General features: G+C 36.3%; 1 protein-coding gene across 3 annotated transcripts in view; it reads right to left on the bottom strand.

Moving 5' to 3' along the window:
- The window catches only part of dis3l2 (DIS3 like 3'-5' exoribonuclease 2), a 249,626-nt gene extending 233,792 nt beyond the window's left edge, over positions 1 to 15,834 (bottom strand). For 2 of the 3 annotated variants that reach the window (XM_052547870.1, XM_052547868.1), the window contains exon 1: positions 13,582 to 13,744. In XM_052547870.1, coding sequence (XP_052403830.1) covers positions 13,582 to 13,603 — 22 coding nt within the window. In that variant the 5' untranslated portion in view covers positions 13,604 to 13,744. Of the gene's footprint in view, positions 1 to 13,581; positions 13,745 to 15,691 lie in introns of those variants that run through there. The other variant, XM_052547869.1, reaches the window with a different exon arrangement.
- Positions 15,835 to 19,766: the final 3,932 nt, after the last annotated feature.

Consider the following 19,766-nt stretch of genomic DNA (forward strand, 5'->3'; position numbering starts at 1 on the left):
AAGGTTAAGGCCTAAGCTATTTCTATGTGAGTGGCTAAATTTATTTTTGTTTTTATAATTGTAATACACAAACTATGAAATTATACAAAATGTATAAAAAGGTAAATAAATAAATACGCACACATTAAAAAAGCAGCCAAGTCGAATGAGTTTCCTTTTTTATATAGATTAAAATTGAAGACAGAAGCAAGTGGTAAATGTGGTCACTTTAATATTCAAATCCAGTAGATCCAGTTTATGTTCACGTGGCTGTTTTCGTTTATATTCGCCAAGCTATTATGTATTTTGAAATAATCTTGTCCGTGATGTGTTCGTTCGTACGACGAAAGACAGAAACCTGCAGCTCAAGAGATATGTTATTCTGCCAGTCCCGCTTTCAAATAGTCTTGCACACTTAAACGGGTCACAAACACCTGCATTTAGCTCTTGTAGTGTTACAATGGGTTTATTGTGTGCATTTGTGGTAATATTTTATTTAAAAAAGCTCTTAAACAAGAATAAATTCGTTTGTTTTGAGCTCGACACTGTACGCGCTGATCGGAGCGGTGATTTCAGATAGGCAGCCACAAATATTTCATTTTCACACAAACAGTTCAAAAACATCTGAATTTAGCTCTTGGTGTGTTCTAATTGGTTGATTGTGTGATATCGCTGTAATAATTTATTTTTAAAAGCTTTAAAACAGGAATAAATTCGTTTTCTCTGAGCTCTTTACTCCAGACGCTCGTGATCACAGCGGTGATTCATCTCTCCTATTTCTCACGTATCTCTGGCCAGAAATAATTTATCCATGAGCCCTGAACCGGTAATAATCAGATATGTTGGTTTAGCTTGTCAGTGTGAATTAAATCTAAGTATTTATTTGTATTTTTAACCGATTTAAAAGTGAAAGTAAAAGTTCGGGAATTGAACCTGTAGGGGCGCTATTTCTCTCAGACAATGGAAGTCTGAAGCACATATACTCAAACAGAGGGACAGAGTGAGATGAGATGTCTGACAGTTTTTTAATTTTCTGTTATCCATACAGTGTTGTAAAGTCGTTAAACTATGCATATTTCCTCAGAATGACTTTTTCATCTGTATGAAAAAATTCTTTGACGTGTTTGGAAGCTGCAATTTAAAAATACAATAATGATTCCCTTTGTAAGGTCATTTAAAAAAATCACCACGGCAAAACCATTCAAGCTATCCAAAATCCATTCACAATTTAAGTTCCTATCAGAAATACTGATGTGTGTTCAGAGTTTTGTGAAATTCTAAGTATGTTATATGCCTCAAAATCACCTGAGAAGTATTCCAGTTTGACATGTTGCCACGCCAACAATTTTTTAGATATCAATATCCCCCTTGCAGATTTATATCGGCTGTGTTTTAACATTATCCTGATGAAGTTTGAAGCAAATCGAGTAATAATAAGATGCTGAATTCAAATCATTTTGAAAATGACACACTTCCTTCTGCCAGTTGGTGGCGCTATAACTTTGACTCCTAATAGTCACATATATGCGATCGACATCATACAACGAATAATCTGATGAAGTTTGATTAAAATCAGGAAATGTATGTGGACGGTATTAGACACTTCCTGTTTCTCATTTCTCGCCATAATTTCAACGCCTCGCCACGAGCAAACCGTTCGAGATATCAAAAATCCCCTGGCAATTTTTCATCCCCAGTGTCTTGAGATCATGTTGACCGAGTTTGGCGGCAATCGAGAAAAAAACCTATGACAAGTATTTCAAATTCCAGAGCATGCGCTTTTTACATAACTCTAAATAGCTGACTTCCTGATGGGCGAAGCCTATGACATGCAATACGAAAGTTGTTTGGCACGATGAGATCTATATGTGTACTGAGTTTCATATGAATATGTGCAAGTATGTGTGAGCTATACATCAACATTTCTGACTGTGTTCCAGGGGGCGCCGTAGAGCCCCTGTGCCACGCCTGGGTCCCAGCCTCTGCAGGCTCCTAAAGGCCACAGATTCCAAAGTGTGCGCAAATTTTCAAGAGTTTTTGAGTATGTTAAGGACCCCAAAAGCCCCCACAACTTTGACGAAAAATTTGAATACTAAACCCTAAATAGCCAACTTCCTGTTGGGCGGAGCCTATGATATGCAATACAAAAGTTGTTTGGATTGATGAGATTTATATGTGTACCGAGTTTCATACGTCTACGAGCAAGAATGTATGATATATGGCCCTCCATATTCCAGGGGGCGCTGTAGAGCCCCTGTGCCACGCCCGTGTATCAGTCTCTGCCCGGCCCTAATGGCCGCAGGTTCCAATCTGTGTGCCAATTTTCAAGACTTTTTAAGCACGTTAAGGGCCCCAAAAGCCCCCGAGACGTTGGAAAAAAAAAAAAAAATAATAATAATAATAATAATAATAATAAAAAATAATCCTAAGGAAAACAATAGGCCTCTCGCCCTTTGGGCTTGAGCCCTAAATATAGCTGCAAGCAGCGATGTCGGGCTCAAGCCGTCAGTGCAACGCCACCCCGGTGGCATCGGGAAAACTGTGCCCACCGGGCATAAGCATTTACAGTAACCCTCTGACAATCAAGTTTAAAGGGATGCGGCAGTTAAAGGGTTAATCCGACCAATCTAGACTTTGAAATCACATACACAGAACAATATATATAACTTTAGTAACACTTTATTTTTATATTTATTTATAGAAGTATTACTGCTTAATAATGACTATTATTAAGGCAAAAGGCTTTATAATCATGAACTATTTACTAATGCTTAGCTAATGAGTGCAGTTATTATAAAGTGTTACCAATGCATTTACACAAATGCTATTGAGCTTCAAATTTGCATTTGAGCCCATGTGAAAAAGTAGCATAATTTACATATGACTTACAGTTTGTTATAATAAATATCAAACATTCAAATTAATTGTGCATTATAGCTGTCACCTAGATGAACAATTACAGTTGTTTTTATGACTGTAAGTCATTCTCTTCAAATGCTACTGATGTTAGAAAAGTGTATAACAATATCACATGTAACTTTAGAGACCGGCCCTAAATTTGAGACTCTCGAATGTCCAATGTCAAGACAACTTTATGCCTGTTTTTTTTTTCTTTAGTTTTCTTTTCTCTGTGCCGGATTGCTGATGTCCTATACCCAGGCATAGATGTCCATCCATCAATTACGAACATTCAGCCGCAAACATGAGGTGTGAGCGGTCGCGAGCACAGATGGGAGAATGGCGCATGTTTTTTTTTTTTTTTTTTTTTTTTTTTTTTTTTTTTTTTGAGCAACTGGGATGGTGCCCCCTCTGGGAGTTGGTGCCCTACGAAGACTGCATACTCTGCATATAGGGAGCGGCAGTACTATCTGGAAGATATATTCCTCAAACCATCGTACAAGAGGAGGTGATGCTAATCCTTCAATAATCGCTCAAAAGCTATTCAAGTGTACAGTTACCTTTTATTGCATCTTGAAATAAATATTTCTGAATTCTGAATCAAACTGGGTTGTGTTTATTCATTTATTTTATAAGACAACCGAGACTTTAATCTATTTTGTAATATATGTGCTTTTAAACCAAGAACAATTTATTTATAGATGTATTACTGCTTAATAATGACTATTATTAAGGGAAAAGGCTTTATAATCATGAACTATTTACTAATGCTTAGCTAATGAGTGCAGTTATTATAAAGTGTTACCAATGCATTTACTAATGTTAACAAATTAGACATTATTTTACAGTGTTATCAAATCCTTAAATAATTTATTAGTGTTTTGTAATGATTTTAATGACCTATAAGCATTTGTGAAATAGTTTTGCTTGCATTGCAGCTTTATCTGTCAGTTGAATAGTTTTACTGTTACATCCATGAGATTAATAAATGTCATGTCACGTCACAGGTTGTCATAGGTCAGTATCAAATGAGTTTGAAATTATTATTTGCAGCACAAATAAGGATTCTTAGGATGTTTTTAAATCCCTAAAACTGTCAGAAAAGGATAAGGCCTAAGAGATTTCTTAACCTGTAATGAAAGGAAAAAACACCACCATTAGCAACAACAAAAACAATAAACATTGAAAATACTGATTTTTTTCCCCCCTGATGATTAAAGAGATGATTAGGTATCTCTCTCTCTCTCTGTCTCTCTCTCTGCCAGATAGCACCTCCCCTTCCTACAATCCACACACACTGTCAGTCACCAAAAATGCAGTCAGTCACCAACCCCCTCACACTCCCCCTCCCTCTTCCCCTCCCTTCCCTCACACAGACAGAGTGGCCAGAGTGAGATCATGTCAGTTAAGAAGTCTGACAGTTTTTAAATCTTCTGTTGTCCATACAGTGTTGTAAAGTCGTGAAACTATGCATATTTCCTCAGAATAACTTTTTTTCTGTATGAAAAAATGCTTTGAAATGTTTGGAAGCTGCAATTTAAAAATACAAGCCAATTAATGATTCCCTTTTTAGTTCTGTGTTTGTTTATTTTTATTTTTTTATTTATTTTTTATTTTGGAAGATAACAGCCTTTAATCTCCTCAAAATAAATGTGCATATAAACTATGAACAATTTAATTATAGCTGTATTTATAAAATGCTTACTAAAATATTAATTTTGGGAGAAGGATATATAAAGCATGAACTGGCTATTTACTAATGCTTAGCTAGGAGTGCAGCTATTATGAAGTGTTACCAATGCATTTACTAATGTTAACAATTGAGACATTATTTTAAAGTGTTACCAAATCCTTAAATAATTTAAAAGTGTTTTGTTATGATTTCATTAACCTTTAAGCATTTGTGAAATAGTTCTGCTTGCATCACAGCTTAGTCTTCATCTGTGAGCTGAACAGTTTTACTGTTACATCGTTGAGATTATGTAAATTCAAATAAATGTCATGTCACAGGGTGTCAGAGGTCAGTATCAAATGAGTTTGAAATTATTATTTGCAGCTAAAATAAGTATTTTTAGACTTTTTTTAATCCCTGAAACTGTCAGAAAAGGATAAGGCCTAAGATATTTCTTAAGCTGTAATGAAAACAGCACAATTAGCAACAACAACAAAAAAAATAACAATTTAAAATAATATTTTTTTCTGGTAATTAAAGAGATGTTTAAGTCCCTCTCTCTCTCCCTGTCTTGTCTGCCACTCACCTCACACCTCACACCTCTCCCCCACTCACACTCACACACACACACACACAGTCAGCACACATACATTCCTCACACAGAGTGACAGAGTGAGATCAGATGTCTGACAGTTTTTTAATTTTCTGTTAATCATATAGTGCTGTAAAGTCATGAAACTATGCATATTGCCTCAGAATCACTGGTTTTCTAAATGAAAAATGTATTTAAAAGGTTTGGAAACTGCAATTTAAAAATACAAGACGATTAATGTTTCACTTTTTACTGTTATTTCAAAAAATCACCACGACAAAACCGTTCAAGCTATCCAAAATTCATTCGCAATTTAAGTTCCTCAATGTTTTTTCTTAATGTAGACAAAGTTTGGTGTGTATAGTGTACTTCCCCTGGGAGGAGTATGCATTAATTCACAAAAGAAAATTCCCAAAAATCCATATTCAAGTCAAAATAGCCAACTTCCTGTTGGTCGTAGCTTATGACTGCGAATTAGAAAGTTGTCCGTCTTGATAAGAACAATTTATGTACCAAGTTTGGTGTCTGTAGCTAAAACTAACCCCCCCACTTTTGACAAAAGGTGGCGCTATAGAGTGCCTCTTCCACGCACTTTTAAAAGCTTTTGCCATGGTCTAGCTATCTTTAATACTGATATCTGTTTCGAGTTTCATGTAAATCTGAGCTAGTTATCTGCCTAAAAATCACCAGAACAGAACATTCAAGTTTGACACGTTGCCATGGCAACACTATATTAGATATAAATATCCCCACGACAGATTTTCTTCGACCGTGTTTTGTCATTATTCTGATGAAGTTTGAAGCAAATCAAGTAAAAATAAGATGCTGAATTCAAAGCGTTCTGAAAATGATTCACTTCCTGCTGCCAGTTGGTGGCGCTATAACTTTGACTCCTAATAGTCACATATATACGATCGGTATCATACAACGAACAAACCAATTAAGTTTGATCAAAATCAGGAAATGTATGTGGATGTTATTATACATTTCCTGTTTCTCATTTCTCGCCATAATTTCAACGCCTCGCCACGGGCAAACCGTTCGAGATATCAAAAATCTCTTCGCAATTTAGCATCCCCAATGTCTTGAGATCGTGTTCACCGAGTTTTGTGGTGAACGGGTGGAGTTCCTCAGAGGAGTATATCAAATTCCAGAGCATGTGTTTTTCATGAAACCCTAAATAGCCAACTTCCTGTTGGGCGGAGCTTATGACATGCAGTGTGAAAGTTGTTTGGTTTGATGAGTTATATATATGTACCAAGTTTCATATCTATGCGTGCAAGTATGCATGATATATGGCCCTCGGTACTACAGGGGGCGCTGTAGAGCCCCTGTGCCACGCCCGTGTATCAGACTCTGCCCGGCCCTAATGGCCGCAGGTTCCAAGGTGTGTGCCAATTTTCAAGAGTTTTTGAGCATGTTAAGGACCCCAAAAGCCCCCGAAACCTTAGAAAAAAATTAGAAGAATAAAGAAAAAATATAGCTGCAAGCAGCGATGTCGGGCTCAAGCCATCAGTGCAACGCCACCCCGGTGGCATCAGGATAACTGTGCCCAGCGGGCATAAGCATTTACAGTAACCCTCTGACAATCAAGTTTTAAGGGATGCGGCAGTTAAAGGGTTAATCCGACCAATCTAGACTTTGAAATCACATACACAGAACAATATATATAACTTTAGTAACACTTTATTTTAATATTAATAAAAAATGTATAAGGTGTGCATTGTAGCTGACACCTATATGAACACATTACAATTGTTTTATGACTGCAAGTCTTTCTTCTCAAATGCTATTGAGCTTCAAATTTGCATTTGAGCCCATGTGAAAAAGTAGCATAATTTACATATGACTTACAGTTTGTTGTAATAAATATCAAACATTCAATTTAATTGTGCATTATAGCTGTCACCTAGATGAACAATTACAGTTGTTTTTATGACTGTAAGTCATTCTCTTCAAATGCTACTGACGTTAGAAAATTATTTAACAATAGCACATGTAACTTTAGAGACCGGCCCTAAATTTGAGACTCTAGAAACTCCAATGTCAAGACAACTTTATGCCTGTTTTATTTTCTTTAGTTTTCTTTTCTCTGTTCCGGATTGCTGATGTCCTATACCCAGGCATAGATGTCCATCCATCAATTACGAACATTCAGCCGCAAACATGAGGTGTGAGCGGTCGCGAGCGCGGATGGGAGAATGGCGCATGTTTTTTTTTTTTTTTTTTTGAGCAACTGGGATGGTGCCCCCTCTGGGAGTTGGTGCCCTAAGAAGACTGCATACTATGCATATAGGGAGCAGCGGTACAATCTCGAAGATATATTCCTCAAACCATCTTACAAGAGGAGGTGATGCTAATCCTTCAAGAATCGCATAAAAGCTATTCAAGTGTACAGTTTCCTTTTATTGCATCTTGAAATAAATATTTCTGAATTCTGAATCAAACTGGGTTGTGTTTATTTATTTATTTTATAAGACAACTGAGACTTTAATCTCCTTTGTAATATATGTGCTTTTAAACCAAGAACAATTTATTTATGGATGTATTACTGCTTAATAATGACTATTATTAAGGGAAAAGGCTTTATAATCATGAACTATTTACTAATGCTTAGCTAATGAGTGCAATTATTATAAAGTGTTACCATTGCATATACTAATGTTAACAAATTAGACATTATTTTACAGTGTTACCAAATCCTTAAATAATGTATTAGTGTTTTGTAATGATTTTAATGACCTATAAGCATTTGTGAAATAGTTTTGCTTGCATTGCAGCTTTATCTGTCAGTTGAAGAGTTTTACTGTTACATCCATGAGATTAATAAATGTCATGTCACGTCACAGGTTGTCATAGGTCAGTATCAAATGAGTTTGAAATTATTATTTGCAGCACAAATTAGGGTTCTTAGGATGTTTTTAAATCCCTAAAACTGTCAGAAAAGGATAAGGCCTAAGAGATTTCTTAACCTGTAATGAAAGGAAAAAACACCACCATTAGCAACAACAAAAACAATAACAATTTAAAATATAGATTTTTTTTTTCCTGATTATTAAAGGGATGATTAGGTCTCTCTCTCTCTCTCTCTGCCAGACAGCCCCTCCCTACAGTCCACACACACTGTCACAGTCACCAACCCCCTCACACTCCCCCTCCCTCTCCCCCTCCCTTCCCTCACACAGACAGGGTGGCCAGAGTGAGATCATGTCAGTTGAGAAGTCTGACAGTTTTTTAATTTTCTTTTATCCATACAGTGTTGTAAAGTCGTGAAACTATGCATATTTCCTCAGAATGATTTGATCTTTGTATGAAAAAATGCTTTGAAGTGTTTGGAAGCTGCAATTTAAACATACAAGACAATTAATGTTTCCCTTTTTACTGTCATTTCAAAAATTCACCACGACAAAACCGTTCAAGCTAACCAAAATCCGTTCGCAATTTAAGTTCCTCAATGGTTTTTCTTAATGTAGACAAAGTTTGGTGTGTATAGTGTACTTCCCCTGGGAGGAGTATGCATTAATTCACAAAAGAAAATTCCCAAAAATCCATATTCAAGTCAAAATAGCCAACTTCCTGTTGGTCGTAGCTTATGACTGCGAATTAGAAAGTTGTCCGTCTTGAGAAGAACAATTTATGTACCAAGTTTGGTGTCTGTAGCTAAAACTAACCCCCCCACTTTTGACAAAAGGTGGCGCTATAGAGTGCCTCCTTCACGCCCTTTTAAAAGCTTTTGCCATTGTCTAGCTATCACTAATACTGATATGTGTTTTGAGTTTCATGTAAATCTGAGCTTGTTGTCTGCCTCAAACTCACCATAACAGAACATTCAAGTTTGACACGTTGCCATGGCAACACTATATCATATATCAATATCCCCACAACAGATTTACATCGGCCGTGTTTTGTCATTATTCTGATGAAGTTTTAAGTAAATAGAGTAAAAATAAGATGCTGAATTCAAAGCATTTGGAAAATGACACACTTCCTGCTGCCAGTTGGTGGCGCTATAATGTTGACTCTTAATAGTCACATATATACGATCAGTATCATACAACGAACAAACCAATGAAGTTTGATCAAATTCAGGAAATGTATGTGGATGTTATTAGACATTTCCTGTTTCTTATTTCTCGCCATAATTTCAAAGCCTCGCCACGAGCAAACCGTTCGAGATATCAAAAATCCCCTCGCAATTTTTCATCCCCAATGTCTTGAGATCATGTTCACCGAGTTTCGTGGCGAACGGGTTGAAAACCTCAGAGGAGTATTTCAAATTCCAGAGCATGCTTTTTTTAAACAGCCCTGAATAGCTGACTTCCTGTTGGGCGGAGCCTATGACATAGAGCGCGAAAGTTGTTCAGCTCAATGAGATCTATAAGTGTACTGAGTTTCATATAAATACATGCAAGTGTGTGTGAGCTATGGTTCAAGGTGTCTGACTGTGTTCCAGGGGGCGCTGTAGAGCCCCTGTGCCACGCCCGGGTCCCAGTCTCTGTGGCGTCCTGATGGCCGCAGATTCCAATGAGTGTGCCAATTTTCAAGAGTTTTTGAGCATGTTAAGGCCCCCAAAAATGCCCGGAAGGTTTAAAAAAAAATAAAAAAAATAATAATAATAATAATAATAAGAATAATCCTTAGGGGAACAATAGGGCTCTTCGCCCCTTCGGGCTTGAGCCCTAAAAAAAATAATAATAATCCTAAGGAAAACAATAGGGCTCTCGCCCTCCAGGCTTGAGCCCTAATAATAATAATAATAATAATAAACAAAGCAGATACAAGAGGGTCCTCGCACCTCGGTGCTCGGGCCCTAATAATAATAATAAACGGAGCAATTCCAAGAGGGTCCTCACACCATCGGTGCTCGGGCCCTAATAATAATAATAATAATAATAAACGGAGCAATTCCAAGAGGGTCCTCACACCATCGGTGCTCGGGCCCTAATAATAATAATAAACAAAGCAGATACAAGAGGGTCCTCGCACCTCGGTGCTCGGGCCCTAATAATAATAATAATAATAATAATAATAATAATAATAATAAACGGAGCAATTCCAAGAGGGTCCTCACACCATCGGTGCTCGGGCCCTAATAAGAATAATCCTTAGAAGAACAATAGGGCTCTTCGCCCCTTCGGTCTTGAGCCCTAATAATAATAATAACAAATAACCCTAAGGAAAACAATAGGGCTTGAGCCCTAAAAATAAACGGAGCAATTCCAAGAGGGTCCTCGCACCATCGGTGCTCGGGCCCTAATAAACATAGCAATTCCAAGAGGGTCCTCGCACCATCGGTGCTTGGGCCCTAATAAACGGAGCAATTCCAAGAGGGTCCTCGCACCATCGGTGCTTGGGCCCTAATAATAATAAACGGAGCAATTCCAAGAGGGTCCTCACACCATCGGTGCTCGGGCCCTAACAAAGCAGATACAAGAGGGTCCTCGCACCTCGGTGCTCGGGCCCTAATAATAATAATAATAATAATAATAATAAACAAAGCAGATACAAGAGGGTCCTCGCACCTCGGTGCTCGGGCCCTAATAATAATAAACGGAGCAATTCCAAGAGGGTCCTCGCACCATCGGTGCTCGGGCCCTAATAATAATAAACAAAGCAGATACAAGAGGGTCCTCACACCTTCGGTGCTCGGGCCCTAATAATAATAATAATAATAATAAAGCAGATACAAGAGGGTCCTCGCACCTCGGTGCTCGGGCCCTAACAAAGCAGATACAAGAGGGTCCTCGCACCTCGGTGCTCGGGCCCTAAAAACAGAGCAGATACAATAGGGTCCTCACACCATCGGTGCTCGGGCCCTAATAAGAAACAGAGCAGATACAAAAGGGTCCTCACACCATCAGTGCTCGGGCCCTAATAAATTAATACTGGTATTGAATCGTAATCGGCTAATACTGAACCCTAGGTGTCGGAAACAGAGGTGAAAAGGGTGGATAGGAGCATCTCTAGATAAATGTCAGAGGATTTCATTATAAACCGAGACAGGCAAGGGAAGCTCTATTTCCGAACTTTTAATCAGAATGAAGATAAGTCTATGAAATGATCACTGTCCCGGCCCTCCGAACTATGCTCCGAACTTACTTTGTTAACCCCATCACTGCCGGTGCAAAACAAACAGCAGTTTCACAACTATGAAGAGTCTGTGCACTACAATATTTTCCATAGCCTACATAACATTGTATTTTGCAGAATAACAGTGAATTGACGCCTTGGTTTCATGATATATTGACTATATTGTGATTATGTTAAATGTATGAGACAGTAGGTATTAAATATCTCTTATAACTTTTTTTTTTCTCTCAATGTAGCCAAACATCGTAGGTCTGACTCAACGACTAACTTCATGACTTTCTGGAATGTAAATGGTTGTGAAAGATAATGCATGTTGTGTAACTGTATATTGGATCCGTGCATAAGCTCTTAAAGAGACAGCAGTCTAATAAGCCTGCTGCTGTCTGTCATGTTAATCAAAGAGCAAAAGACAAATCAAATCACTCTACTCTTGACTGAATATATTTTGTAAGTGTAAGCATTCATCTGTATTTCATTTTTACAATGAAGACTAACCAGTGTTATTTTACATCTGATTACTTTGATTTATGTAGTATTTCTTAGTTCTCATATTATTATTGACTTTATGAAATTGAAATTTTGCAATTTTTTTTTTGTACATTGTCAATTATATTTCTTAAAAGTCTGTATCAGCCTGGTCACACTATATATTTTAAAGTGGGAACTTTTTAATATTTTATTAAACCGCGAGAATATGGGGAATGAAGATGTTCTGTATTGTTCTGGATTTATTCACTAACAGTATTAATATTGCTATTTTATACAGAGTTCAGAGGCATTGGAGCATCACAAAGTTGGAATGAAAATGGGAATTCTTGAAGTGGTAAGCAGCAACAGTTCCACTTCAGGATCCCTATCCGATGTGGTAAATGTTGCAATTGTCCTTGAAGAGAAAGTTGTCCCGGAACACATGGTAGACTTTGTGAGTGCGTTCATTGTCCTCTTTGGCATGCTCTACGCACTTAACATGGAGTACAACAAGGACTTAAGATAAACGTTTAAATTCATTCAGAAGATCTTTTTGAACATGGGAACTGAGTGCAGCAAAAAAATGCAAACTCTGATGAGCAAATTATTGGAAAACTTAAGTGAAATTTCACTAAACCCTTACGGGAGAAGTACCCTTAGTCTCAAAGTACCTTTTGTGAGAATGTTTTTTGCTTCTTTCTATATATCTGTAAATGTGTTTACATGCTTAATATTTGATGAGTAAGATGCAGTTTCATGAGCATAATTTTTTACTTCAGACTTTTGCAGCGTTTCAAATATTTGTAAATGTTTTACAAAAATTCAAGTAAATTAACACTGAATATTTAAAGTAACCTTCTCCTGTTACTTGCATTTTATGTTGCAAATATTAACGTAATATTTAAAATTATTTAAATGTTAAATATTGTTAGTGCAGTTTCATAAATGTAGTACCTAAATACCAAAATGTCAGTGAAATTTCTCTAAACACTGAATATACTTGTTTTTAAAATAATAGTGATTTTGTTAATGTAAGATCTAAGGTCTAATGCGTTTTGTGTATCTTGGAATCCTGAATTGAACTGCATGATTTTTATCTACTAAGGTCTACTGTGCAGAAATGTTCAATGTATTTACCATTTAAGGTATTTTCACAATACTGTTGTAGATTTAATAAAATGTATTCAATAAAATGTGGCAGTATGGCTTGAGTGTTTAATATATATATATATAAAAATGTTTTTTTTTTTTTTTTTTTTTTCTTTTTTTTTTTTTGGGGGCAACGGGGAATAAACAATACAGTGAAGTTGCTTTACTAATATAAATTTACCAAAATACATTTTTAGTTTAGGTAAAACTAAAAAGGAACGCTACTACAATTTAAAATGTATAATTGGGCCAATAACATGGGTTGGTAAACTAATTTATTTTCAATTGTTTTAACGAATTATTTCTCATTGAGCCAATGTTAACAGACTATTGCTACAATTGATAAAATTACATTTACAGAATTTGACTTGGGCCAATTGAAAATTTTAGATGTGACCAGTCACTAGAAAATTTTGAGTTGGGAAGATTATAATTTTTTTACAGTGCTGTTGTTATTGATTCTATTTGGAAGTCTACCGGAAGTTAAGTTAGGTCCACTAAACGCGCATGCGCAGTAACGTTTGTTTATGTTGTTGCCGTTGAAACCGTCTATACAGTGGTACACAACTACACAGCTGGTGCCGGCAGTAAAATTTCAATGCAATTTCTGCATTGACATTTGGGGTATAAGCCATAAAAACGTAACCATACATAGTAGACTTAAAACCAGCTACGGCTGTACTAAGCGATAGTATATGCTCACATAAACGTAAAAGGATCATGGGGCACTAACCTTGTTTTGATATAAATGCCATTTATTCGCGATGTCTTGGCTAAGTACTTCATTACCCACAATCCTGAACAATCCCACAGTGTTGCTTCTGATTGGTGGAGCCATAGACAGTAGGTGGAGCTCGTGTAACCATCTGGTTAAACCCCGCGAAGGTCCGTGAAGACTGATGATCATTAATAAAAAAATAAAATAAAAACCTGTAGCGTTTTTGCACGGTAGACTTATCAGTGCAATCATGATCTCCTTGGCTGCCATGAGAGTTTTGCAGGGAGGTTGGTAAACTTAGCTAGGCTACTGTAGCCTTCATATGGTATGAGTCATATCAAACATTTTATAATGCCACTGTCAAAACAAAATTTAGCCTCGGCATACCTTTTTGTGCATTTACTGAACATTTGTGTAACGGCAACGACGTGTTGACGACTGAGCGATGATTGCAGTCTGGTACAAAGCACTGCACCATGTTGCTGACGTTATTGTTAACCACTTTCACACACGCACACAATATATAAAATACACGATGATAAATATAAAAATCAATACACAATACCTATATAAAAAAACTATTTATTTACACGATTGTAAATTCACTACATTCAGTATATAAAATAAAATTCACTGGAGGAAAAAGTTCGCGCGAGCAGCCGTCATCAAGATTTGGAAGTCGCTCAAAAGGCTCGTTGCCTCGTTCGCGGTTGTGGCTTCAGTCGAATTCAGTGAGGCGCGGTGGTTTATGGGATGAGTAGTTCCTGCGCTCAAAATGAAAATATGTACACAGTCTTGTACCTTTGACTTTTTTTGGATTTTCTCTTAATTTTTTCACTCTAAATGATATGTTATATGCTTATGAGTTCAGCCGTAGCTGTTTATCCTCACACATGCTCTAAAACTCTTTAGATATGGATTTTTCCGAAAGTCAATGGGAGAAATGAATGCGAAACTTCCGGCACCAGAGCCCTCTCGGGGATGTGGGCGGGACTGTGATGCTCTATTGTGGCTGCGGTGTTTCACGTGACAAATATGACGCGTTGCCATGGAAACATTAAGGGGGGGACTTTCTAAAATAACTGTGGCCTTGAAAAATCTCTCTCTGTAGTCAGTTAGAATATTTTAAACTTAAGTGTGATTCAGTGCCAAATCAAGGAGACTGCAGCTCTTCTAAAAAGGTATAGGACATGATCTATCATCATTACACTGTTTAAAATTTGCTAGTCTCTGGTTACCTGCAGTTGCATATGGAGTGTTTTAGGAACGCTGTATTTAAAAATCTGTCATTGCAAAGCGAGATCTCAGTGTGTATTAATCATTGATGGTGTAATAAAGTTAAGCCCCCTTAAAAATTTCACATGCCCCCTCAGTAATTTAATCCTGTAGCCAGGCCTGAACCGAGAGGACACTGGTTTTCCATTGCTAAACAAAACTTTGTTTACTTCGCGTATGACAAATAACACAAGTCAGAGAAAAGGGTTTATAACGTCTGAAATGTAGATATTATTCTTACAAAAACCCATGAATTCAGCAGGCCTTTATTCACTCCAACCCCCACCCTCCCCCAGAGCGGTGCGAGGCACATTTACTATGAATGCGCGTGCTTAATTTTACGACTTGTGGACTGGTAAACTGCAACACACGCTGACTGCAATGATAGCCAGGACGATTTTTAATATATCTCCGACTGGATTCGTCTGAAAGAAGAAAGTCATATACACCTAGGATGCCTTGAGGGAGAGTAAACACAGTCCAATTTCTATTTTTGGGTGAACTAACTGCTTATTCGTTGAGAACCACGGGTTTAGATCATCATGTTTAAAAATGTAACGTTAAATAAACATGAAGTTTAAATAAAAGGCAACCCTAGGACATAAAAGTGCTGTTGAAAAAAAACGCCCTTACATAACTCCCATTTCTAATGTTTAGAGTTTAGTTTAATACATAGTTTATCAATGAAGGGATTGACTAATGTGTGATGCAATCTATTCGTTTACAATTAGCTTAGCAGTTTCATTCTGGTAACGTACACGCAGTATCTTTTAATAAGATTCACATGTATACTAATTGAAAGGTATATTAACACCCATAAATACAATTATAAACATAAATAACAACTCACCATCTATAACGTTTTTATCAGAGTAAATATCTGTTGCAAAATTTCGCCCGACACCTCCAAACCACACCACCAACTGCGCATTTCTTCCGGGTCCAATAATTGATACGGTGTCGTTGCATCATGGGAAATGTAGTTCTCTTGCGTAGTGACGTTACGCGTGAGGCTTCGACGCTTTTATCGTATGGAGAACGTAAGGTACTTTTAGAGGAATCTGGGCATGATACCGTATCAACCAGCAAGTCAGGGCCACGTTCAGCCCCGACAAAAACGGTTCAAAACTTTTTTTTTTTTTTAAACGGAAACGGTGGTGCGTTGAACACCCTGTTGTGATGTCCAAAAGTTGCAACTATGGCAGGTGAGAAGGACATTCTTTGTGTTCTTTTTGAAGAATTTTCGGAGCTTGATGAAATTTATAAATTGTATAAATACGTGTTTAATACTGCAAAATACGCTTGATGTCACTGCCCTAGCTGTCCAGAATAAAATAGATAACCCCAATCGAGTGAAGGGATTTGTGGAAATTGAGTTCCTAAATATTGTGATTCGTGATCTGGTATAGGATGATCCATTTCTTACCTCCGAGACTGTGTTATGATCTACCTTATTATTTGTATTGTGAGTATTGGGCTTATCATAACTGCTGATCACTGTTGTGCTATGATATTTTATTATTTACGATTATATAATCTTTTTTTTATGCAAAAATTTTATAAAAAATGTACAAACAAACAAATACACAGGAAAGTGAGATATAAATACACTCCAATAAGAAGTAAACATAAAATAAAATAGACATTCTGGATTTGCATGTAAAATTATAGTATTATTGATAAATAAGTGCAAAAATAAACTTACATTCTTTTGGAAAAGTTGTCATAATACATCAAAAACTTGCTACTCTTTTTGTTCTTTGTAAGTCTTAAGCCCTATTCGGACGGGACTAGTTTTACAGGGGGTCGTTAGAGAAATCTGCGTTTCACAGACGTACTTGGTGATTTTAATCCCGTCCGAATCTGCCACGTCTGTGTTTTTCTCACACAACCACTGTGATAATTCCAGAGCAAATTACCTACCGTTTTTCAGCAAACTCAGTGATCCTCTGAGAAAACTAATCCCATCCAAATGCGAATGTCTGTGATTGCCGGTGATATTTTATTTCACAACGCGTTTCCTTGTGTGTTTTGGCCAACGTGAATTACCGTAGATGCTTTTCCCGCTTGGATGTTTCATATATTCTTAGCGGCAAATAAATAATAATAAAAAAAATAATAAAATCAAGAGCAAGATCGCGTAAACTGTTAATACCGGCTACTGTAATATCAGCATCAGGAAGATTACTCACGCTCATTTATGTACTCAGTTACATAATGTTTTAATTACATTTAATTAAAAAAAAAGGAAAACAAGTTAATCTAAAGGAACCACACATTAACATGGTTTTGTTATACTAGCCATTTAGTATTTGTTGTTTAATAACACTAATGGCAATCATTCTGAATGAATGCAATGCATGCACACAGAGCGCGTGATCTGTGACGCCCAGATGCACAAATCAGACCCTCCCACCTCTGTAATAAACACAGAGATGTTAGTCTCGTCTGAATTGGTACATGAAAATCACAGATGTCAGGTGGTAAGAATCGAAACTCAAACGTAGTTTAGAAAACTAGTCCCGTCCGAATAGTGCTTAAGAGATGAAACAAGACAGTCCAATTCCACAAGAAAAAGGGGGAAAGACAAAGGAGACTTAAGCCATTTCTGTTTATGAATGAAGAATTTTGCATTCAATATAAGAAAATTAACAACATATTCAACAGATAATAGCTTTGGATTTTCATAATAAAAGATAACATCTTTGAGGACAAAGGTATGGGACACATTTGTAAGGTTAGAAACGTAGGTGCTTAAGTCAACCCATAATTTGTTGGTAACATCGCAATCAAAAAACAAATGGACACCTGTTTCCTCCACAAAACAAGCAAGATTCATCGACATTAGAATATTTTGAGATAGACAGATTAATGGGGTAAATTTTATGAAGGATTTTATAATGGATCTCCTTAACCTTATTTGATATGCAAAATTTACTTGGCAGGAGCCAGGACTTCCTCCAATTTATATTTGTTATAAAGGAACCCAAATAAAATTTCCCTTTTGGAACAATCTTTCTCTTTGTCTGAAATATTTTGCAGATATCTATTACATTTCCGATCTAAAATACCAATACCCCCCAAACATAAAGCCAGATAAACGCTGTTGCCTTTACTGAATTTAAGGTGACTTGAAATTATCTGAGTTAAACCTACTGGGATGGCTCTCATCAACTTATTATATTCCTTTGGTGGGACTGGAAAAATATGAAGGTTCATAAATTGTTCGTAAGTTAAGATATTACCAAACTTGTCAAACACAGATAGAATAGAGTTCAGGTTATTATTAAACCATCTAGAAAAAAGAAAAAAAGAGAGATTTATTTCTAACCATTATATCAGCATTATTCCAAAGGAGAACTTTATGGGGGGAGAAACCATAGACAAAACACAATTTCCAGGAAAGAAGACATTGATGATTGGTCAAATATCTTATTTGGGATGAAAAATCACAGTGACATTGGATTTACAAGGCATCTTTTCAGCCAGTTTCCTTTAAAAGGTGTTTACAGTGTCTGCAAAGTCCAAAAAATCAAGGCCACCTTCACTTCTGGAGTTAGCGAGCACATCCATCTCTTTTTAACTTGTAAGGTATATTTTTCCAAATAAAATCCAAAAATATTTTATTAATTTCCTTTATAGCTTTATCGTTGACAAATTAAGAAATAGTTGAGAGAGCCCTTCAACTTTAGATAAAATAACTCTACCATATAATGTAAGATCTCTCTGAAGTCAGATGTTAAAGATCTGTTTAGTTTTTATCATTTTATCAGAAAAATTTTAATGATGTCTACTGATTAAATTTTTTGTGATATGAATATCTAAATATTTTACACTTTTTAACTAGGATGCCTCCTAAGACTATATCATCCATATCATGAATTGACATAATTTCACATTTCGAAGTATTAAGTTTTAGACCTGAAGCACATGAGAATTGTTCAACCAAATCCTGAACTTTTGGTAACTGACTTTTGTCCTGCAAAAACAGTGTAGTGTCATCTGCTAGCTGTGCTATTTTGTACTCTCTGTCAAAAATTGAAATTCCTTTTTAAACATTCATCTTGTTTAATTCTTAGACAGAGTAACTCTGTGGCTAAAAGAAATAAAAATGGGGAGATTGGACAGCCCTGTCTGACTCCACGATATATTAAACCTCTTAGAAGTGTCAAAGTTTTTAATTACTGTTAATTAAGCTGTTAATGCCTCTATAAAACATGGATACAGTCTCCATACATGCTTTACCAAATCCAAATAATTCTAGAGTACGAAAAAATTTATTTGTGTTCTATGAAGTCGAAAGCTTTATGGAAGTCAAGAAAAAGTATGAGACCATCAGAATGAATTAAATCAGAATAATCCAGCAAGTCCAGTACTAATCTTATGTTGTTAAAAATGTGACAGCCTTTCATGAAACCAGATTGAGATTCTGAAATGATATTGTCTAAACCATAACTTAATCTTTTAGCATAGACAGAGGCTAATATTTTATAGTCTAATGTTAACAGAGTAATAGGTCACCAATTGTCGATTATTAAAGGATCCTTGTCTTGCTTGGGTATAAGAGAGTCATATCCTTGTCTTGCTTGGGTATAAGACCGTCATATCTGGTAATTTAATAAACTCCCAAAAATGGAGATAAAATTCTACCGAAAGCCCATTGATCCCAGGGGATTTACCTTTTTTCATTTTATGTAGAGCTTGCTTGATTTCATCAATTGATAAAGGAGAATCACAAATTTGACTATACTCTCGATCAATAACTTTAATATGGTGTTTAATTAAATCAATACATTTCTCAGAAATATTATGGTTGAAATTAGAGGTATAAAGAGTGCTATAAAAATTTGCAACAAAATTATATATTCGTTTTTGGTCTTTAGAAATGACTCAATCAATGTTAAGTGCAGAGAGAGCTTTCCTCT

This window comes from Carassius gibelio, chromosome B2 (assembly GCF_023724105.1).
Source record: "Carassius gibelio isolate Cgi1373 ecotype wild population from Czech Republic chromosome B2, carGib1.2-hapl.c, whole genome shotgun sequence".
NCBI lineage: Eukaryota > Metazoa > Chordata > Actinopteri > Cypriniformes > Cyprinidae > Carassius > Carassius gibelio.